Below are 17491 nucleotides of genomic sequence, written 5' to 3'. Positions count from 1 at the left end.
CACTGATGTGAATGGTGATAAATACAATTAGGCATTTCACAAGGAGAAGCTTTGGGTGCTGTTTGTAAGCTGGAGCTCCTTTCATAAGGCCCGTCTCTATAAAATCCTTAATAGAGAGGAATTAAACCCTGAGTCATCTCCAGTGACAGAAATGAGCCCGAGTGATTCTGCAAGCTTCAGGCAGCAGCTTCCCAGGCTCTGGAGCTCTGCTCCTGCATCGTGGCAGTGCCCTTGGTCCATGTGTGGCTCTGAGCAGCTGACCAGCCTCGGGATGCAAATGCCTCCAAGCGAATGTGATGTGAGCCTGGAGATGCTGTGATACAGAGGAAGCTCGTCTCCAGCTGAGGCTGAGCTCTTGCAGTCGGTGTTCGTAGGGAAGATGGATCTTCATTTCATCAGGAATTTTTGATTGTTTTGTGGGGCTTACCTTTCCAGACCTTTGATCTGCAGAGGAATGTGGCTCGCAGCCTCACAAGCACTTGGCTCTTTAAAGCAGCCGAGCCGATTTTCTGAGCTGATGAACAAAGAGCTGTTGCTTAAAAGGACCAAAGCGCTACGAATATCTTGGGTAGAACTCCTGCTTAGTGATGTGTTTGACTTTTAAACTTCCTAAATGCTTCTAGAACTGAAAACATAATATTTTCCTTGGAAAAGGGGGCCAGCAGCAAGCGCAGTTGGCTGACGTAAAGCCAACTGAACGGATTTGCATCCTGAAATATTCTGATACTCTGGCAATATCTGCCTGAAACTTCAAAACACATTTCTTTTAATTTTATTTTCTTCTTTCTTTTTCTAAACCTTAAAGTTAAATTTAAAACCAGGGTCTGGTTTGAGCACGTTCTCTGATGCCAGAAGAAACAGAAGGAAGTCTGTAGTGGTAGAAGACTTTGATGAGAGGTCACACAAGGCCAAACCAAACCCTTGCTCCTCTGCCTGGCATTGTGCAGCACTGGGATGGGAGCTTGCTCCACTGGGGTGTAATTATCCTGGACCTACTGCAGAGATGGAATGGGGGGAAGGACATGTCTGGTTTGCAGTGGGGTGGGGAAACCGCCATGGAAATGCCTTTGCTTGGGAATACTCTGATTTAAGGCAGTGTGGGTGCTGGAGGGAAAGAGCATTTGTCAGACCTGGTCAAATCCTGATGTCTTCTTGTGCTTTCAAGCTCTGCTTTCTCTGTCCTCTCTTCTTCATCTCTCTGTTTTTCCCTTCCCTTGTTACGTGAGTTTCCCACCACATTTGAGCATCCATTGCTTCCCACTGAGGCTGGGGCTTCCTCCTGCAGCCATTCCTGGATCGTGCTGCCTGCTGCACCTCACTGCATTCCTGTACTCCAGGCACAGCTCCCTTCACCTCTAGGATGGATCCTGACCCTTTTCTAAGGCTTTTTTCCTAGCACTATTTCCTAACCCAGCCAGTGTGAACACGTTGCATACACTGTACTAGCTCAGCTCAGGAATCCTGGTGTGCTCAGTGAGCTTTGGCAGAGACCAGGAGCAATCCTTCCGGACACGGCTGTGTAACTGGCCCTGGATGGGAGCTGCTGTGTCTGTAAGGACAAATTATCCTCTCTTCTGGAGCACTGGGATCCCTCAGGAGCAGTGCACTGTTATCCCAACTGTAGGAAAACTTTGCTCATAGAGGTGTGGGGTGTTTCCAGGCAAGGCTACTGCTTGACCCTGTGAGCAGCTGTGTTGTGCTTGGTTGTTGTGCTGGGCTATCTTAACTCCTCGGAATTACAGTAACTCCCTGAATAGATAACCTCAACATGTGTTTCCCTTCAGGATCCTAAAGAAGGAGGCTTCTCAGTGTGCAAGGAGAGAGTGAGGACGTGGTGTTGTCACAGCGCACAGGCAGGGTGGCAGCGGTGAGGGTGGCGCTGTTAATAAAACACAGATACAAGAACTGCCTTCTATCTGTTATTCTCAGTTCTTGCTTTGCCTCGATAGCAATCCTGGGATGAGCATGTCCCGCAGAGCCAACTGGGTTTTAAGCAGTTGAGCATCTTGCAGTTTTTCTTGTGTTTCCCTGTTTGCCAAGAGCAGGACACCAGCACATGAGCTATGGAACCTGCATTAACTGTGCCTTGATCAAAACCAGTTCAGGGCTGGCTGATAACCAGAAATGAAGCCTGGGCAAGGTAAAAAGCCTGCATGTGATATGCTGGGTTTGTTTTCCACAAGAGTTGCTTGTGCCCATCTGTTGTCTCCTGATTTCTGGGATGCTCAACTATCAGATAGATCCCCAGCTCGAAGAGCTTGCTTCTTGAAGCTCCGTGTGAGCGGCTGCTCCCATGAGAGCTGTCAGGGAGGGTGAGGAGCTCTTGGGCATCACTGTGGTTAGTGCTGTCAGACAAATCATCTCTCTGAACTCCGTAGTTCCTTTAACTTTAGGTCTTGGTGGGTCTGATTTGTGCCTGTGACACATTGCACTGCTTTGGAAGCTCAGAACCATCACTTTCTCCTCCTGTTACATGGGATAATGAAGAATGACATTGATTAGAAGTTGTTGGATGGAAGTTGCCCCCGTGGCTGCTCTCTGGGTTTTCAGGTTTGGCTGCTAAATGTTGGCGCTCTGAAGGATTTCAGGATTTGGGGTGGGTTTTGTTCGGTTTCATCTGGCCAAGGCGCATTGAACACTTCTTAACTGAAAGGGTTTGATTGGGAAGCTCTAACATGTTCTGAAGCGTGGTGGGATGCAGCTTGTGCTGCTTTACTGGGATTTGCTGGGAGCAATATTCATGGCAGAGCCAGTGAGGAGCAGTAAGCTCCTCTCTTCCCATTAGGAAGCCTGGAAATAAGGCACAGCCCCATGCTTTAGATCTCTTCAGCTTATCTACGTTGTGTCTGCACCTCCTGGCATGTGTTGTGCTAAAAGATATTGTGACAAAATTGATGCCAGAGTTTCTTGGGCAGTTTTAGTGGTTTATTTGAAATGCAGACAGAGAGAGTGGGATGCCAGTGTCCTCCCTTCGGTTCAGAGGAAGGGATGGAGTTTGTTTGCTTCAGTTTCACACCACAGTCTCTAGATCCATTGCAGCTTCTTTGATTCACGGAGATAAAACATCTCCAGGGGGAAGAAAAGAAAAATCCCCACTGCTTTGCTCTTTCTTTCCTTGTTTGTCTTCCTTCCTTGCCAACTATTTTTGGATGAGAGTTGTTGAATGGACTGAGGCAAAACTGTTGCATATTTGCGAATGCAGATGAAGCTTTAGCCTGAAGCAGTTGTGGCGCTTCCCTCGGTTACCTGCGGATGGTGGGATGTGTCGGGATCAGCAGGATGAGGCCGGGGAGGGCTCCTGCTCTGCTCGGGGGGATGGCACGTTTCAGGTCAGTAGCTCTGTGACTCCAACCAAGTGAGCAGCGCATTGATTTTACCCTTGTCTCTCTTTTATTTGGAGGAGCGATCGAAAGGGCATTTTGGAGCACGGGCAGGGTCTGCTCTGTGAATGAAGCTCATTCTCTGTGTGATGCCTCTGGAGCAGTATGAGGAATGCAAAGGCTGTTTGTTGAGATACAGGAGCTCTTCTGTTAACATCCTGAAGCTCCCGAAGCTGCAGCATGAGCCCCCACGGCAGAGCCAGCAGTTCCTGGGTGTCTCCTTCTCTTGTTAGTGTTAAAAGCTTCGTCCCCGGTTTGTGCTCTTGTGCTTCCTGGGAGCTTCCATCTCGCACGAAGGGGAAATGTGTTTGAAAAGCTGCGTCTACCTCTGTGCTTGGTTCCTCACACCGGCATGGCTCGCTCCAATGCTGTTAGTGCTGGGAATGCCCACATGGGTGCAGGGAGCTGGGCAGCAGCTCTGCTTTCGTCTTCCAGCACCGAGTCCAAGCCATGAGACAGTGACTTTGGGAAGCTGAAGGCAGAATGATGGAGCAATGTCTTTATTTAGCTGAAGGATCTGCCCGATGGCTTTGGAGGAGAAGGGGCAGAGGAGCGGGGCAGATCCCCACAGGAGGAGCAGTATTTTTCTGCAAGTGGTGATATTTCCATTGTCTTTCTTCTTTTGAAACATCTGCTTTGAATTGTTCTGCTTGACACAGGCTCACAAGCAAGGAAAGCAGCCTCGGTTCTGAAGGCACAGTTCTGATCTGGACGCTTCTGGGGTTCCCTCTTGTGCCGCCTCATTCCATGTGCAGTGCTGCTGAGGAGGGAGATCCTGGAGCACTGAGTAGACTTGGTTGCTGTGGTCAGTGTGTTGCATTAAGGACTATAGGCTGTCTCCCCACTTCAGGAAGGGTTTTTCTCTGTGAGGTCGCATGCCCACAGACTCAGAGGCAGCGTGGAGATGGTCCTCAATAGACATGAGGAATGCTTTTGTGGAGATCCCCAGTTTCAGACTCTCAATGTAGTGCTTGCTCAGGCAGCTTTTCCTAGGTGAGCATCTTCTAATGTAGCTGTCAGGAACAGCATCCATGTATGCTGGAGAACAGGGCAGTTGTCGGGGTGTCCACCCCAGCTCCTTGTCCCTTTAGAATCAACCAGGTTGGAAAAGCCCTTTAAGCTCATCCAGTCCAACCCTTACCCCAGCACTGCCGAGGCCACCACTGACCCATGGCACTGAGGCCTCGTCTCCACGCTGTGTGAACACTTGCAGGGACGGTGCCTGCAGCCCTGCCCTGGGCAGCCTGTTCCAATGCCTGAGCACCCTCTGGGGCAGGAATTGTTCCTCAGCTCCATCTAAACCTGCCCTGGTGCAGTCTGAGGCCGTTTCCTCTTGTCCCATCCCTTGTTCCTTGGGAGCAGAGCCCAGCCCCTCCTGGCTCCATCCTCCTGGCAGGCACTTGTAGGGAGCCATCAGGTCCCCCCTGAGCCTTCTCCATCTGAACCCCGCAGGTCCCTCAGCCGTTCCCATCCCACCTGTGCTCCAGCTCCCTTGCCCAACTTTCCATGTGTTTCCTCAAGGATCAGGACTATTCCGGTTGCTGAGGAGCTGCTGCGGTCCCCTCGCTGTCACCAGCACACGCCATGGGGCCAGGCCAGGATTACCGTTTTCCTTGTGCTGTCCCAGGAAGCCTGGGCTCGGCCGCAGCAGCGTTCAGCTCAGCCTTCCTCATCCAGGCTGGGAATTGAACCAGGAGGGCTCCGTGGTGCGGGACGGGGGCTCTCGGGGCTGCTTTTCTCTCTTTTCCCCCTATTTCTCACTTTGCCCCTTGCACAGGTGCCGGGCACGGGGACCCCGCTCCGTTTGCGGTGCCGGTGCCTGCTCCCGGCATCACCGCCCAAGACGAGGCCTTGTGGGGCCGTGCCGGCCGCAACCGGCCGTTGCCATGGTTTTTGGGGGCGGGTCACGTGACCCCCGCTCAGTGCCGCCGTCTGAACCGGGTCAGGCCGGAGCTCGGCAGCGGCGGAGCCTCCGGTGTGGTCCCATTGGAGCCTCCGGTGTGGTCCCATTGGAGCTCCCGGGTTCCACCAACCTCCCTGCGGAGCGCGGCCGAGGGGGCTCCATGGAGCCCTTCACCCTGGCCTTGGGGCTGCTTCACAGCTCCCTTCCTGCCCTCGGGCTGGTGGAGCCCCTGTGTCGGGACTGAGCCGGCTCAGGGTGCGCGCCTCGGCTGCTCCGGTGGTGCCTGTGCCCCGCGGGCGCTGCCCCTGCTCTGCAGGAGGGATGTGAGCTCCGAGCCTGCCGACGAGCCCCGGTTGTGTCGCTCCTTCATGCGGTTGCCATCGGGAAAGGGCTCAGCCCGTCCGTGCCCAGCGCTGCCGGGAGCAGCTCCCTGGGCCGGGGAGGGCTCGGCCCAGCCCTGGCGAGAGCGACCCGAGCCGGTTCAGGTACAGGGAAAAGCCGGGAATGCTTCACGTGTGCCGCGGTTCCCGTTGGGAGCAGCTGGGAGCTGGGGTTCCCTGCCTCGCTGTGCCCTCTAGAGGACACTCCTGCCTTCGTCTTTATTCCACTGCCGTGGAAATGGCATTTTAAAAGCCGGGGTTTGGAGTTTCTGAGCTGGTTTTGGAGCATCCAGAACCTGGTACCTGCTGCCTTCCCTGCGGGTGCGTGTCTCCTGAAGCTGCCAGGGGGACCCAGCTCTGCAGTGCCATCAGTTGGTGTGAACAGCCTCTTTGTCCCTAAAGAAGATCCTAATGATTAATTTCTGTTAATCATTGGGCTCCTGCTAAATGTGGCTGTCAGTTAAGTGTAGAAACTGCTGTTTAGTCTAAGAAGTAATTGCCTGGTATTTCACTGGCAAAGCTTATGTGCCTCATGAGGATATCCTTGAGGGCAGAACAAACCACACTGACATACTTGCTTCATCTTCCTTGAGACAAATCCTTCGTGCAGTTTCCGTCATACAGTGATACACACAAGGTTCTCACTTGCAGCTTGATTGCTCCTGCTTCTGGCTTTGGGTTTAAAGCAGAACAAAACAGTGACTTGGGTTGTGTCCTCCTCACATCCTCACTGTCAGCCCTCTCTCAAGCGCTGCCATTACCTGGGTGCTGCAGAAGACTTTGCTGCCCTGTTCCTGTTCTACGTCTCAGCCTCTCACGCTGCAAGCCTTGCTCTGAGATCCTTTGGCTTCACAGCTTCAAAGCCCAAATCCTGATACCAGAGGTGATCTGACAGGTACTGGCTTGTGCAGTGGAGGAGAGGCGCTGGCATCTGCTGTCACATCCTGTCACCTCTGTCCCTTTTGGTTCACGGAGCTTAAGATTCTCTTTTCATAGGTATAACCATAAGCAGTGGAGCCAAGAGGTGATTTATTGTCAGGAGTTCGGGTGGAAGGTGCAGGCAGCACTCAAGACACTGAGTGTTAAAGGCAGAAAAAGAGTTAAAATCATTATAAACCTGGATGTGGTTCAGTGGCTTTCAGCGGTGTTTCATGGATGTGCCCATTGGTGTTGAGACTGCTCCAGGTTTGTGCTCTCAATTGGGGAAAAGAATTGATTTGGTGTAGGAAGAAGATAATGCCATAAAGTACCTAAACTTAGGTGAGTGAGGGAGTGTGAGTGGTTTGAATTTCCTTCAGATTCAGTAACTGGAGTGGGAAAGAGTCACAACTTCCAGACATTAGCATTAGGAAATGTAGCACAAAGTAGTAGTTTGCTTGGTTTTATTAACCCATTCTCTGTATTTTGCTCTTGATTTGCAGTGAACTAAAGAGAGAGAAGCGAGTCCCCTCCCCGGATGTGATAGTGTTATCTGACAATGAGCCTTCCAGCCCTAGGATGAATGGGTTAACCAAAATAGCATTAAAAGAGACCAACACAGAGGCGCTCATGGTGAGTTCTTGGCTTGACTCACTCTTAGTGTGCCAGCTGAAACCAACCACACCACTGGTTCCTGCAGAGCTGCTTGTGCTCGCAGGTCAGGTGGATCCAGCCTTTCCTGAAGATAGATTTGCAAGTGGGGAATCTTGGAGCTGTTAAAGGCTGATGCCCTTCTTTTTCTGAATGGGCTTTTTGGTGGATGCAGTGTCCCTTACTCAGCGTAACCCAACACAGAGTTGTTGTCTGAGGTTTTATTTGAACTGCATTTCCTTGTTTTGCCTTTTTGGCTTGTTTTTTTTGTGAAAATAACTCCAAATCGTGCTTTCTTTTCCCCCTTGAGTTCTTGCTCCATGCTCAGTTTGTGTCCATGCATTGCATGGCAGTGATATTGAGCCCCATGTGCCAATTACAGGGTTGTAAATTCTTGTTGTAACTTGTATGGTATCTGTGTTCCCCTCTTCCCCCTCCCTGCTTTCCCATCCTCTCTTGCCCTGCAGAAGAGCAGCCCAGAGGAGCGGGAGAGGATGATTAAACAGCTAAAAGAAGAGTTACGGTTAGAAGAAGCAAAACTTGTGCTATTGAAAAAGCTGCGGCAAAGTCAAATCCAGAAGGAGACCACTATCCAGAAGGTATTGATCATCCTACAGAAGCTTACAGCTCATCTTTTGAACCGGGGAGGGAAGGAATGAAGTAACTGGGGTAGTTGCTAGAACCTGTGGAACATAAGAGCCCTTTCAGATAAAGCATATCCTACTGTTCATAAAACCTTGATGAAGTTTAGGGTAGCTTCTCCTGTGAACCATTCCTTTTTGTCTTGCCAAGACCAAGACAAGACAGTTTCTCTTATAAACTGTATTCAAAAGCTGAAGATCTTTTTGTTAAAACCCAGATGTGTTTATGAATGTGATACTTTCCCACTTACTAAACACTCCATCCAGTCCTTAATGTCATTTGGAGATTGTTGAAAGACCTGGAGGAGATCCTTGCACGTAACCAATGTGCTGACAGGTAGAGTGCGAACCCCAGGCTCTGGGAGCCGAGGGCTGCATTTTGTGCTGCGTGGCAGAAATCCAGGTCTGGATTCCAGGTCTTCCAGGTGAAATGAGTCTGGGGTTAGTCACACAGTTCCTTCATCCAAAAACTCCCCCTGGAAGGGACAGTTCAGTCCTCGCACTCTGAGCTGCCTTCCCTTCCTCCTCTCCTTCTCACACAACTGCGTGCTGTTCTCATCAGCCACTAACCCAGCAAAGAAGCCTCTGTTTTTGGCAGAGCAGTTGTGTGGAGGGGGTGGGCGAGCACCCCACGTGCTGCCATCAAGGCACGAGCTCAACTTCAAGTACCTGTAACAATGGCAACTAAACCATTTCATTTCACAGCGAGGGATGCTGACTTGCTGGGCTTTGTGATGGGGGTGATATGTAGCTGTAAGTGCACTGCTAAGTGTGGCTGGATGTTAACAGCAGCTCTCCTGGCTGGGTTGGGTTGGTTTGTTGGTGTCTTTCTCCCAGACTTATGAGCTCTTGAGTACATGGGATTAAAACTAATGCAAGTACCTGGATCACTCAACTTGCTGCTGAACACTGAGCAATGAGCTCTGGATGTTTGAACTAACGAGGGTGAAATGGCATATGCTAAACTTCTTAAGATCTGAAGTCTTTTTCCTAACCTTTTTTTCTTATTTTCCTGGTATAATCTTATCTATACTTACCTAATAATTTCTTCATTTAAATGTGCATGTTGAGATGCTTGGAGGAGGAAAGGGATGGGGAGGGGGGAAACCCATCATCTCTGAAGATGCTCTTCCTGAGGCACAAGGAGGTAAACCGCTTTTATTCCCTTAGCTTCTGTAATCCTGCTTTACACCCTTACACTCGTCTGCTTTCTTTCTGGTTTTTCCTCTTCCAGCCTGCTGGTTCCTCTGGGAGTGCTGTGGCCACCCCTCCGCCCTTGGTGCGGGGACCGCAGAGTGTTGCTGCTGGCAAGCCATCCCTCCAGGTCAGTGGGGGGGCCAGGCTGCCAGGCATAGGGCATGGAGCAGAGGACGAGGTGCACAGGACAGTCCCATCACGTGAATGGCTTGGAGCCAGCTTTGAACTCCCAAAACCCCTCTCTAAGCTTTCTAAGAATGACTGGGGTGGGAGATGAAAGTGGTGTCACAGGGAGGTAACTCTCAGAGGCTTATTTCTCAGTGGCCGATCATCCCGATCCGCTCTACATCCGGACGCCCATAAAGAGGATGCCATGGAGTTAGGGCATAGAAGTATTGTGGCAGCCTGTTGCCGTACCCTCAGGATATAATTGTGCCTTCAGTGTGCTTAACTAAGAGCTGAGTGAATGACAAGATCTTTACTTTTGGCTTGGTGGCTGAAAGGCACATGGTGGTAGGAGGGATCTTGGTTCACATGAAATGAAATGGAATGTTGGAAGGCCTTGGGGAAGAAGAAGGGAAAGGCAATTGACATGTGTCAGCCTAACCTGCCTCTTGACTCTAGTTCTTGTTTTGCTCTTGGACTGAAACCATTTCTGGCTATTTACCTTGAGCTAATTCGAAGCAACTTCAAAACTGCTTCAGCTCAAAATGCTTTCACTTGGGAAAAGTGAAGATCCCCTGGAACGTGCCACTCGAGGGAAGGGGGACATTTGTTCTCCAGTTGGGAAACAGCCACAAAACCTACAGCAGTCCATCAGCTGCAATAATCTCTTCCTTGAGGCAAGTTGCCTTCACTGAAGACAGCACTTTCAGAGGAACTGGAGCACAAGTTACACCTTCAGTGGTCAGACCTGCGGTTGGACAGAGCAGAGAGCTGGGAGCTCAGAATCCAGAACTGAGCTGATTCTGTCTAACTTAGGGTGTTTGGGCAATTAACCTGCTTTTGCTTGACTGCAACAGCTCTACTAATTTCTGTGTGCAGGAGTTAACCTTTGGTCTTCACTCAAAAGGCATAACAAGGGGATAAAACTTCCCACCTACCTAAACGTGTACTTGGTGTGCACATGGTAACTCGTGGAAGTGGGAGCTTGAGTGGGTTTAGATGTCTTCATCCACAGATGATGATCAGGCTGGGGCCTGAGCGAGGGATGTCGTGAGATGTGTAAAGCCACATGAGTAAGATGGAGAGGTTGGTTGCTCCTGAGCAGTGAGGGCTCCTTGGGCTCCGTGCTCAGCAGGAATGTCAGTGGTGTGTGGAACCTGTCTCTTCTTTTTCCCTTCACACATACATGCACGTGCCCACACCTCCAACTCCTGTCTACCCCGTGCTTCTTGAAGACAGCAGTTTTGTATTCCCCATTCTCTTACTCCCTCCACTCCAAAATACACTTCTTTTTGCCTCTTGGAATCTGACTGCACTGAAGCCAGCCTGGCCATCTCTTGTCCTCCAGTCTCTCCATGGGCTCAACAGTGATGCTGCATCCATCCTATCAGCCAGAGAGGAGAGCTGCACTGTGTCCCCCCACTGTCACACTCGGGTTATGGTGTGTCTCAATACAGTCCTTGAGCTCTTCAACTCCAGCGGTGGGAGGGCAGGGGAGTATGTTGTCCAGGATTGCTCTTCACCCTTTGGATTCTGTGCAGGATGAGGGAGAGCAAGCCCTGGGTGTGCAGCCAGACTGCCACCGCGTCCGTAAGATTTCAGACCCTGCCTTATCAGCACAGCAAGCAGCAGAAGAGAGCATGAGTATGAGCACCCCAGAACAAAACAGTAAGAGTAAACTATCCTCTGTTTTGCAGACCTCTTCTACACGGATGCCAGGCACCGTTATTCCTCCTCCGTTGGTCCGTGGAGGGCAGCAGACTTCTTCCAAGTTAGGAACTCAGCAGAACACACAGATAGTGATGCCACCTCTTGTCAGAGGAGCACAGGTAAGTGCTTCCCTTGGGGTGGACCCACTTGGCTTTTCCTTCATCCATCTGCACTAAACCAGTCATCTTTCTGCTCCTCTGAGGAAACCTGTGAAGTTCCTGCTGGGATTTCGTAAGATGAGTTAGATGTGTTGCCACGGGAAGTTCTTGCATCATTCCAAGCTTATGTATTATGCTGTCCCATAAGCTTCCAGTGAAGCATGAGAAGGTGCTGTGGTGATGGAGGAAGCTGCCTCATCTGCACTGCTGCTTCCCTTGGCTGTGGGTTAATTCACAGGCTACCAGCTTCACCTGCTTTTTAGGGGAGCAGCAGCAAAGAAAATGAAATCCAGTCTCTCCTTCTTCCATTCCCCCCCCCCCCCCCCCCCCCCCATTGTTTCTGTCATCTCAATTTCACCTTTTCAAATGCAAAAACTCCCTCATTGTGTCTGTCTTGTGATTGAATAAGAGCTGCTGAAATGAGATAGTCAACTTCGAGGCTGAAAGTGCTGCTTTGCAGGGTCTTTATCACCTCTGACAGCAAACAGTAGTGGCACTGAAGCAGTGTTCGATTCGATACGCTCTTCTGAAATGATGACTTCTGTGAGATATCAGGGAACAAACATTTCCTTGTTAAATGAGGATTTCTTTTGCAGTGCGAGGTCTCTTTGGTGTGTTGCACAGCCAGCAGTGAGAAGGAAGGTAGAGATTTGGTGTATTTCATTTTCTTTCTGGTCTGATTATGAAGAACATGTTCTGAGGAGTAGCTTTCCTAATGCCTTTCAAATGAAACAGCTTTAGCAGTGATGGACTTTGAAAGAAGTTTGACTTGGAGACTTAGATGGCTGGTTTGGCTCTAACCTGGTGGCCTCACAGACGAGCATCTTTTCATGTTCCATTCTGCTTGTTTCATACTGATTGGAAAAAGGGAAAGGGAAAACTCATCACATTTTGCCACAGATGTCATCACTACATTCTCTTGTCGTTCCCTGCCTCCTTTGCCACTGTCTCATCTCATCCCATGCAACTCCCACCACTGATTTCCCACTCTAACCCTCCCCATTACTCCTGGCACCAGTGCATCAGCCCTTTTCTATCTCTTCCCAGCAAATCCACAACATCCGACAGCACTCCAGCACGGGGCCACCTCCGCTGCTGCTGGCGCCACGCGCGTCGGTCCCCAGCGTCCAGATTCAGGGGCAGAGAATCATCCAGCAGGGACTGATCCGCGTGGCCAATGTCCCCAACACCAGCCTGCTGGTCAACATCCCGCAGGTGAGTGCCGTGGGCTCTTCTGTGCCCAACCTGACATCCCAGAGGAAGAGCTAAATGCTTTTCATTACTCATTGTCTGGTTGATGTGGCTTGCTGTCATCGAACTTAGGTGGTTGGTTCCCACTAGAGCTCTCCTGCTCCTTGTCCTTCCCGTGTCCTTCTCCTTGCTCTGTACACATGCTGTACACAGGAATGAAGAAAACCATTACAGTCCTGGGGAGAAATATCTATTTCATTGAACTGAATTTAGTGCCTCATTTCACATTTACTGGTTCAATATGAAGTTGTCCATGAGACTGTCTTTTTTTTAACTTCCTTAAGAAAGGTAAATGGGTGTTCTGGTGAACAGAGTTCCTGTCTGAAACCCTGAGAGACACTGAAGCAGCAACTTAACATCTACCACTGATGCTGCCATACAGGTGCTGCAAATAAGCTGCCAGAGGGGAGACTGAGCTGAGCTCTTAGGCAGAAGCTCTTCCCTGTGAGGATGCTGAGGTGCTGGCACAGGGTGCCCATAGGAGCTGTGGCTGCCCCATCCCTGGCAGTGCTCAAGGCCAGGTTGGACACAGGCTTGGAGCAAGCTGCTGCAGTGGAAGTGGTCCCTGCCCGTGGCAGGGGTTGGAACTGCGTGTCCCTGACCCGTGCCGTGTCCCTACCCCATGCTGTGTCCCTGACCTGTGCCGTGTCCCTGACCTGTGCCATGCCTCCTCCCAGGCTTCACCAGCTTCAATCAAAGGTACATCCGTGACGTCCACTCAGGCCAATGTTACTCCAAGCAGCGCCGCTTCCATGGGGAACGCTGGTGAGTCCCCTGCCAGCCGGCAGGCCGCCGCCAAGCTCGCCTTGCGGAAGCAGCTGGAGAAGACGCTCTTGGAGATCCCTCCTCCCAAACCTCCTGCACCCGAGATGAATTTCCTGCCCAGTGCAGCCAATAACGAATTCATTTACTTAGTGGGCTTGGAAGAAGTTGTGCAGAATCTGCTGGAAACTCAAGGTGAGATGGTGTTCCAAATGCTCCTTGGAGACAAGGAGGGAATGTTTCCATTGCAGCAGCACAGTCAAATCCGGGATCCACCTTCTTGAATACTTTGAAATTCTAAAATAGTCTACAGGAACTCTAGACACTGAGTGTGAAGATTGCTCTCAAATGCGTTCAGTTCTCCCCAGAGCTGTTTGCTTCCAACCAGCCCCTTGTTTGTCCACCACCACTAAACTCTTGAATCAGTGTCTAAAGAAGTATCTGCTGGATTTAGATTCCTACACACACACTCACACAAGCAAGAGTTTCAAGGTTTAGTAAATGCAAAAGGAGAGCGAAGGGTGGATGGTTTGCCTTTCTTTAGCTGGAATATTGCTGAGGTTTCTCAAGTATTGTTGATTCATAGAAGCCCCAGATGGAGCTGAGCTAAGCTGCTTGTGTTCTCCAGGTAAAGTTTCGGTGGCTGTATCATCTCGTGAGCCCTACATGTGTGCTCAGTGTAAGACTGACTTCACCTGCCGCTGGAGGGAGGAGAAGAACGGCATCATTATGTGTGAAACCTGCATGACATCCAACCAGAAAAAGGCCTTGAAAGCTGAGCACACGAACCGACTGAAAGCTGCCTTCGTCAAAGCACTGCAGCAGGAGCAGGAGATCGAGCAGAGGATACTGCAGCAGACCTCAGCTCCTGTACAGACCAAGTCAGACCCTATAGTGCAGCACCACTCACTCAAGCAGGTGAGGATCAATCTGCCAGGAGCCAGGTCTTGGTGATGATGGGGCAAGAGTCCTGTGGCTCCATGCACACTGGTGTACAGGCACGAAATGGAAGCATGACCTAGCTTTCTTTAAGCTCTGCCGTGTGTGTGTTTGAGCGCAAGCTTAACCGGGTGCCTGACTGAACCGGGCAGGTGAAAGTGGGATTTGTTCATGCAGGGACCTGATAGTTCAGTTACATTCTCTGTACCTGAAGAACAGAAGAGAATGGTCTTTTTCTGCAGAGTTGTTGGAATTATCTAGGGTGTTTAACTCACATCCTGCAAAGTCTGTTCCAGATTTTTCCTTATGATGTGCCAGATGGAAAGAGTCAGTTGACCTAAGATAGAGGTAGGGGGAAAAGGCTTAAGCCAGGATCACAGAGTGTTGCTTGTGAAGTTTTAAGGTGATGGTATCAACCATCTGTGACAGCCTGGGTCTCTCACACCTCGTGAAGCCACCTTTTGGTTGGAGGAAGTGCTTAAGTGCTGATTTGAGTTGAGTACTGGTTATTTAGGACAGGGAAGTGACGCCTGTGTACAGAGGTGCTCACACGGCACCGTTTTTGCTGCTTTGCAGTTGATTCTAATTCCTAATCCTTACAGGTGCTTTCTGGAGTAGAAAGCTGATTCTTATCTTGCTGCAGAGAAGTCTTGGAAGTTTCCAGCCCCGAAGCTGTAGTAGGCTTGGTAGCAGAAATAATAGTCTAGGCTTGGCAGAAGCAGCCAAGGGAGGAGAGAAAAGGGGCTGTGAAGGTTCCCCCGGGTGGTTGTACTTGAGAGCCAGCAACCTGCAGTGCCTGTCTTACTCTCTGCTCTCTTGCCAGACTTCTAGCCAGATGTCTCGAGGTCCTGGAGCTCCCCGGGGAGTGTTGCATGCATTTAGCCAGTCACCCAAGTTGCAGAATGCATCGTCTGCAGCAGCACTTGGGAGTAGGCCAGGTAAGCATGCTGAGAGACCTGTCAGCAAGGGCAGCGCTGCCGCCTGGAAGAAGACTCCCGTCAATACAGGTAGATTATTTCTCTAAAGCTTCTTCTCTTTGTACTTACTAGCTGCACTCTGTCCAACAATCATAGTTCTTTGGGTAAGGCTGGTTTCTCTTTGCCACTTTCTGCATGAAAGCCTGATGGTGCTGCGGCTTTGCTCTTAGTCGTGGTGTTGACACTTGGGGCTCATCAAGAGGGGCAATAAGGTGATGCTACCCAGTAAAAATGCACATTTATAAAGAGACTAAATAGATGTAACATCATTGTGCATCCCTGAGGCCACCTGAGCAGCCAGTGTCATGCTGCAGGAGTCTGTCATTCATTTCTGGGAGTTCAATTCAGTTGGGTTTGACTGGTGGGAAGGCAACATACAGTAACCAGATGGTTTTGCTCTAGGTGAGGCTGCAGCACACGCTGCCAGCATGCCTCAGGGTTTGCAATGACTAAAGCTGTTGCTCTGAACAAATGGAAATTATAAATGCTAATCTGATCTTCTTTTTCTATATATATAAAAGAATCTTGACTTGAGAGCTCGAGTCATTTGTTTTCCTCAGTGATAAATAGGATCTCCAGGAAGGAAACACTGCACTAACAGGCGCTTGTGATCTACTCCCTTGCCCAGTATTGAATGGATTTCTTTGGATTTTTTTTATTCCTGATAGCTTCATTTAGCATTTAATATGTAGTTTAATTGCAGAGAGCTCAAATCTTCATTTCTGGTATAAAACCTTGCTCCTGTTTTAGAACCTTTTATCTTCAGAAGGTGTCTGACCTTTGCAGCCAGTAGTGCCCTGTGCTTCGATGGTGATTTCAGGGGGATGAGCAGTGTGGTTTTGCCACTGTTTTTCTTGTGCTTGTATCGTGCTGTGACACTTGTTCTCTCTCCCCTTTTGTGTCTCATCAGGTGGGGCTTTACCTTTCGTTAACCCTAGTTTAGCTGTGCACAAGTCCTCCTCAGCAGTAGACCGCCAGCGTGAATATCTCCTGGATATGATTCCCCCACGGTCCATCCCACAGTCCGCCACGTGGAAATAATGCAGAGGAATGCCCAAGAGGAAGACTTTCCTGTTTCTGCCATCCTTTTTATACCACATTACAGTGGAATCTGCTTTAATCCCAGCTGGATATGCCCCAGGCTTTATAGGATGCAAGAAGACCACTCCTCATCCCATCGAGTGCTGCTGTCCCTGCAATGAGAAGACAACACCATGTGGGTGGGAAAGACCTGAGCTCATTTGGTTCTCAGATTCTGAGCATTGACTGATGATGAAGGCTGTCAGGGAAGGGGAAGAATTCTCTCTCTCAGTTTTTTTTGGCTTTCTGTCTTCAGTTTGGATTCCTTTGTCACCAGCACAAAAGGAGGACTCGACTCTCTGCCTTCGTTTTCTTTATTCATAACCACCCAGTCACCAGGAACACGGTGTTCGAGGATCTCAGCTCAAGGAGAGAGGAATCTCAACCCCATCTTGCAGATGCATTTAGTTCATGTTTGCTTTTCTTCCCTGCCCCTTTCCAGCCAGGAAGGCAGTTGACAGATTATAATGTTTCCAAATCTTCTGATGATGAGCTAATGATAAATAAGTGCAAACTCCAGTTCCAGTCGAGTATGGTTTTGGGTTGTTTTTTTCTTTTCCTAAGGGACTGGCTGCCACCAAAACTTGTCAGGTCGGTGGGAAGCAGTGCAGGAGTCTCTCACTTTTGTTGGATTCTGTTTGGAATAGACTTTTTGAACTGTTGGTAGTCTAAAAATCTAATTTCCTCAATAGACAAACACCTTTTGTTCAGTCTTTGTAATTCAGCGAAGAGCAGTTGGGCCTTTCAGATGCTCCCAGAGACTTCAGAGCGGGACTGTTTGGGATTATTTTCTTTCTGGAAGGTTATTTTTTGTTGTTGTTGTTTATTGTTTTGAGCAATTTTACTCAAAAAAAAAAAGGGGGGGGGGGTGGGGAGGGGGAAAGAAAAAAATCAAAAAAAAAAAAAGAATAAGAATTCCAGAAGCTGCAATCAGCCAGGACAAGCAGGGGGAGCTGAGGGCCGGGAGCTGCTCCTTCTTCTGCCCATTCCCATGGAGAAGCTGTTCCCAGCCTGTGCCAGGATGTTGGGGGCTGGACCTTGATCCCTCTCGAGCTGTGTCCTTCCAGGTGTTCCAAGCATGCTCCGCTGTCATCCCTTCAGTACTTCACTTTGGCTAGAGCTTTAGGTAACCTTAAGGACAGGTTTCTACATGGTTTTCGTACCTTTCTGGGGATTCCACAGGTTAAACCCAAATCCTTCAGGTCCAGTTTTGTTTGATTTCTTTTTCTTCCTTCTCATCATCTTCCCTCCTTCTTCCCTGTGCTTCTCCCAAATCCCAGTTGAATTCAAGTGGCAGAGATACATGCCTTACTACTTATGTTGCATATCAGTGCTAGAAGTAGTGCTGATAAGAATTATTTGCAAAATTATATATATAT

General features: G+C 49.7%; 1 protein-coding gene across 5 annotated transcripts in view; it reads left to right on the top strand.

Annotated features, from left to right (window-relative positions):
• Positions 1–16978, top strand: part of GATAD2A (GATA zinc finger domain containing 2A) — a 42185-nt gene extending 25207 nt beyond the window's left edge. For 3 of the 5 annotated variants that reach the window (XM_057417426.1, XM_057417427.1, XM_057417428.1), the window contains exons 4-12: positions 7085–7214; positions 7700–7831; positions 9108–9197; positions 10933–11064; positions 12151–12318; positions 13032–13311; positions 13745–14034; positions 14879–15062; positions 15943–16978. In XM_057417426.1, coding sequence (XP_057273409.1) covers positions 7085–7214; positions 7700–7831; positions 9108–9197; positions 10933–11064; positions 12151–12318; positions 13032–13311; positions 13745–14034; positions 14879–15062; positions 15943–16073 — 1537 coding nt within the window. In that variant the 3' untranslated portion in view covers positions 16074–16978. The remainder of the gene's footprint in view (positions 1–7084; positions 7215–7699; positions 7832–9107; positions 9198–10932; positions 11065–12150; positions 12319–13031; positions 13312–13744; positions 14035–14878; positions 15063–15942) is intronic. The other 2 variants (XM_057417429.1, XM_057417430.1) reach the window with 2 other exon arrangements.
• Positions 16979–17491: the final 513 nt, after the last annotated feature.

The sequence above is a fragment of the Pezoporus wallicus genome, unplaced genomic scaffold, assembly GCF_028554395.1.
Source record: "Pezoporus wallicus isolate ANWC-B61680 ecotype Strahan unplaced genomic scaffold, APGP_CSIRO_Pwel_v1 contig_13865, whole genome shotgun sequence".
NCBI lineage: Eukaryota > Metazoa > Chordata > Aves > Psittaciformes > Psittacidae > Pezoporus > Pezoporus wallicus.
Note: the sequence above shows the minus strand (reverse complement) of the source record. Positions and strands in the feature narration are given on the sequence as shown.